The sequence below is a fragment of the Humulus lupulus genome, chromosome 4 (assembly GCF_963169125.1).
Source record: "Humulus lupulus chromosome 4, drHumLupu1.1, whole genome shotgun sequence".
NCBI classification, from domain to species: Eukaryota; Viridiplantae; Streptophyta; class Magnoliopsida; order Rosales; family Cannabaceae; genus Humulus; species Humulus lupulus.
The window spans coordinates 13,746,535-13,752,011 of record NC_084796.1 but is presented as its reverse complement, the minus strand read 5'-3'; the positions used below and the strand labels follow the sequence as shown (position 1 = coordinate 13,752,011).

General features: G+C 29.5%; 1 protein-coding gene across 1 annotated transcript; it reads right to left on the bottom strand.

The window, feature by feature from the left end:
- Nucleotides 1-522: 522 nt before the first annotated feature.
- LOC133829999 (bidirectional sugar transporter N3-like) lies at nt 523-3,280 on the bottom strand. The gene is made up of 6 exons (XM_062259873.1): nt 3,092-3,280; nt 2,936-2,972; nt 2,629-2,839; nt 2,358-2,519; nt 2,139-2,258; nt 523-1,219 (listed from the first exon to the last, which is right to left on the bottom strand). Exons 1-6 carry the CDS (start codon nt 3,141-3,143, stop codon nt 854-856), a joined length of 948 nt encoding a protein of 315 aa, XP_062115857.1. The 5' UTR covers nt 3,144-3,280; the 3' UTR covers nt 523-853.
- Nucleotides 3,281-5,477: the final 2,197 nt, after the last annotated feature.

Sequence of the window (5,477 nt, the reverse complement as noted above, 5' to 3'; positions counted from 1 at the left end):
AATCTCTCCTTTAGAGTATAAAATATGTGTTTGAAAAATTAATTAATGGTAGTGTTGCCCTAAGCACTATAGCCATATATACGCCTCTTAATAATATTTCTTTTGAAAAGACGCTTCTTTCATTTTCTTATTATTAACATATACAAAATATCTTATATAAGTATATGAATATAATATATATGTGTGTATAGGTATATATATATCATTTCTTTATACTATATACTAATTGTTAAATATATATAGTTTAATAAGTAATAAACTTGTTAAAATTCATATACAACATATAAAAAAATTAATTTAATTAAAAAAACTTTAAGGAGTTATATATGTATAGCTATATATAGTACTAGCAGACATATCTTGGTGGGATACATAGATATGTAGTTTAGATTTTAGACTCCAACGCTAGGTTGCAGCTGGAACTCAATATGATATGATCATGGTGAAGCTTAAATAATTAAATTATTAAAATAAATACTTAATTAATTAAAAGTAAGAGCACTATATACTAATATATACACAGACACACAATATATATTTTTATTCATTGAAAAAGAAAGGGTAAAGATATATATAGTACAGGTCATGACTATATACTTTGCCATATGGGTAAGCCGTACCACGGCGTGACAAAGTCGATGTACACATGCACTATATTGTAGTTTTACAGGTACAAAATGATAATAATAATAATAATACTAAGCCGATCGAACGAGGACGAACCTATTTACACCATCCTAATATATATTATGGGTAATTAACTAAAGGAGGAATAATAAAAGGGCTACAGCCAAACAGGGGACTAGAAAAGGTAGTGCATGCATGTCAAGCTTAGCTAGAGAAAGCAAGCCCATTAAGCTGCACAGTTCACTGTTTGGCATTGGGTATGGGTACTAGCCGGCGGGCCTTCCATGTTGATAGCACAATGGCCTGTTTGGGGTACCACAAATTGGTTCTTGTTCATCATCATTCTCTCTTGATCATCATCGTCATTTTGATCCTTTTGGGTTTTGTTGTTATTATCACAAGTGTTGATTACTTGTACCTCGGCCATCATGATGGTGTGAGAGTGATCATCAAGCTTTTGATGATCCACTTCAGATTTTACTGCCTCTTCTGGGAGCTTTTGCTCTTCGAGCATCACAGTCTTGTTCTTCCTATACTTCATGTATAGTACCATCTGAAGTACCCCAAAGATCAAACCCAATACGTTTGGAATCTGCAATTAAAGCAACAAAAAATAAAAAATTAATAAGGATTAATTTTCTTTATTTTCAAAGTTACTCCATATAAAGGTCACTTCATGTCGTGAATTATATATGTATTAATTCACTTTATTAGTACGATATTTTTGTGTATTATTACCAATATTACAGGAGCTTATATTTTTATAAAATAATTAGTAGTTCAATAATTAATATATATAATAAATAAGCTTTTCCACGCTAATATGCTAATTATGTTTTTATTATATATAAATACATATATTTATTGTTTGCCAACTTATTTAATTTTTATGGGGCACGTAGCAAAAAACAAAAACAATAAGTTAGGCAGCCCAAATATATCTCTAATTATAATTAATTAATTAATTAAAGTGCACTTTCTATATATTGAATTACGGCCACGATCAGTATATAAGGACATGCATGCATGTTTTTTGTGTGTGACCGTGACAAAATTAACGCACTAGAATTATTATAGTGGGATATATATCACAGGTATAATTAATATATAATATATATAACACTTTCCGTTATGAACGATCCATGTAAAACACACGAGAATTGAGCTATTATATGATCAATTTAATTATATAAATCGCTAAAAATAAAAATAAAAAAAGTTTGTCTCCCTTCCTTTCTTTTTTTCTTCTTTCTTTCTTTTGCTTTTTGTATCTTTTTTATCCTTCTTTTTTCACATTAAGGTTTGTCTGTTCTTAAAAGATTACTTTGAAAAAGATATTTCAACTGCTTAATTTGGCAACGTATGAAGTATATGACGAAAGCCCACCAAAAAAAAACCTTAAATAGTAATTAATTAATTAATTTAATTAGAAAGTTTTTTCTATAATAGAAATATATATATATATATTATATGATCAAATCACAAGATTATATATGTTATTAATTACTTACCGCCACACACAAATCCTTGAGCATTATACCATACATGAGCCACATAACAGCGCTGACCGTGAGAAAAAATGATAGAGCAAACGGCATAAACTCAACGCTCTTTGTGCGTATAACCACCCTCTACAAAATTATTAGCAACATATATAATTAAGTTAATTAATAATTAAGATAAACCAAACTATAATAAAGTGCTTTATTATTATATATAATAATACTTACAATAATGCTTAAAGGTGCTGCAAAGACACTGACGGCAAAACTTGTACAAACCCATCCCAAAACGGTGGCTCTAAGTGATCCTTTTGCTAAGAAGTGGGAGAGAAGAAGAATCATGCAAAATCCCCCAAAGTTCACCAGAAGAAGCAGCCTCAGAGTGAACAGCTGCAATTATATTATTATTAATACATATCAAAACTAGTACTATATATATATATATTAGTAATAATATTATTATACATAAATATATATATATATATATATATATACATACCCTTGCTTGCTTTGGTGCATAAGCAATATACAAGGCAATGTAAATGGTCTCTATGACACAACCGAATGAGTTGATAGTAATAAGGAGAATCAAGTTGGACTTGAGAGTTGCATAGTAGAGCCACATCATGGCACTGAATAGTGCAACAACATATGGAACTGATTGGAACCCTTCTGTTGATTTCTTCTTGTACACCCTGTAAAATGTTGGCCTGTCCAAACAAAGTTGATAAATATCAATACATAAACATGTATATATATATATATAAATAAAAGTAATCAAAGAGAGAAAATTAATGATCTCTTACACTGGGGCCAGAAACACGATAAAGGAAGCGATGTTCCCTGCCAAAAATTAATAACACAACAAAGAACAATGAAAAACAAACGTTAGTTCGTGATCATAATAGAGTAGATACATATATATATAGCTAGTTTTGTTAGGGTTTTTCAATGTTACGTACCTAGAACACCAAAAATGAAAACACCCAAATGACCAGCTGCAATGATAGACATCTTTTCGAGACTGTTGTGTGTGTGTGTGTTAAAATTCAAACTCTAGCTATGCACCCTCTCACTCTCTTTCTCAGACAAAGGAAAAATGAAGAGCTTAAGGGGGTTTAAGAAGACAATTATTTGTATTAGCCTCTATTCCAAGTCATGCCACGAAGCTAAACCTAGAAGCCATATCGTATTTATAGGGGGGAAATCATGGCTTTGGCTGCATGAAAGAGCCATGAATTAATGTATTAATTAATTTGGTGGGATCCACATATATATATATATATATGATATTACTTTATTATATATCGTATATAATATGAAACAATATATAGTACAATACGTGGCATGACTCGTAGTACAAAAAGAACCATGCACCCAAAAATGCCACCTCATCGTATACTCTTTGAGTTGGTGTGTATGTGTAAATTTAACAAGTGTGTATAGAGACTGATCTTACGTTACGAACCAAGAAAGGTTTACTCTTATTATTTTAACGAATAAAACCCCTTTCGAAGCGTTTTTTCCAGGTACCCTTTTCACGTGACAATTCCTCATTCACTTGCTTTTTATCATTTCTATGTTTAATAATTTTATTTTATTTTCAGACTCGTTATATCACTTTCTATATATATAAATTTTTATTGCTTTAATAGCCGTTACTCTTGGCACCCCCATTTGGCAGTACTTTCACCCCTTCAAACCGTCAAAGAATATATTTGTCTAACACCATTATATATTTTTTTTGTTTTTGTTTTTAATTGTGACTTAATTTTATAATCAAGTAACCCATTAAGGTATTGATTTTCATGCTTTAAGTTCAACGTTTGACGCCTGTACAAATCATCATCATGATACCAACAGTATACTAATACTCCCATATATATTTTTTCTAAAAGAAATAAAAAAAAAATCTCTCTTTTGTGTTTGATTGGATTGTTGATTAGTTTGTTTATGCATATCATTAGAAAAAATATTTATATGGTATTGCGCTCTATCTCATGTAGCTTTTGACCATCACGCGTGAACAACAGAGAAATTAATTCAAAGATTTGTTCTTCTAAAACAAGTGTCGAAATTTAATCTCATGACAATTACATGTATCTACCATTTGAATAAGAACACACATAAAATACCTATATCCTAATTCACCCTTAATGCTAATGCTAAATTCTTTAGTTTATTTAATTATTGAGCTATGGTTTTGTGTTTGAGTGTATAGAAAATTGGAACATGAAAAAAAGAAAGTGAGACTACTACTAATTAATACTAATTTTATAAATATATATTAATTGCGATTGCTTTGTAGTGGTTTTTTTGTAGATATAGATGGACTCTAAAGTGGTAGGTGGAGGCTTATTATATGGTCCACCTGAGATACATGATAAGATTTCTTAAGTGTATCCTTATTCGATATATTTAAGATTAGTACACTACTAATTCCTATGATTAGTATGCTTAATAAAAATATTGTTCCATAATCTTGTAATTTGGAAGCAGGTAAGATATTTTTATGAATTGCCGTACATCTTCTAAGTCCTATATATGTCTAATTAGGTATTTATTTCTTCCCCAATTCTTTTTTTTAAAGAAAAAAACAGTTATAGAAATTAATACACTTATATAAAAAAGAGGTCTAGACACGATATACATGTGGAGCTAATTCATGTATTGATTTTTTTTTTTTTAGAGAAATAAATGGGGCAATTATTGAGAGAGAAAACGAAGTAATTATAGCTCAGGTGCTTGCATAACGAACCTCTCTCTTGGACTAATTATAACCTTTGCTTTTTGTTGTAAGTTTTTTTAATGATGATTTGTTATTTAATTCAGCGGTTTAAAGTTATTTTTGGGTGATGTGAACAACCATTTAGGTCACATATCGTATGCAAATACACGTGCCTTTGTTGGAACTATGCAAAGAAAATGGATATATGTTATATATATATATATATATGTTACTATTATTTCATATATAATATATATTTATATATATTTTCACTAGTGAAGGTTAACATCTACAGTTCCACTAGTGGAAAATACTTTTGTCCTTATTATATTAATAGTTTATAAGATATAATTTGATATTCATATATTCTTTTTTGTCGTAGAGTTACATTATGTATAAATACAAATTTATATATATAAGTTGTACGTATATTCGTGATCTATATAGCTTCAAATAGAATCCATCAACAGATAGAGAGGGAGAGATTTTTTTTAGAGTTATTGCCTTCCTTGTTGGGATATGAAAACAGCTAATAACTAGGCCTTTGCACTAAAGAGATAATGATTTTTTAAAAGTATAGGAAATAAAAAGAGAACCACCAATAATATTGGATCAAAAGG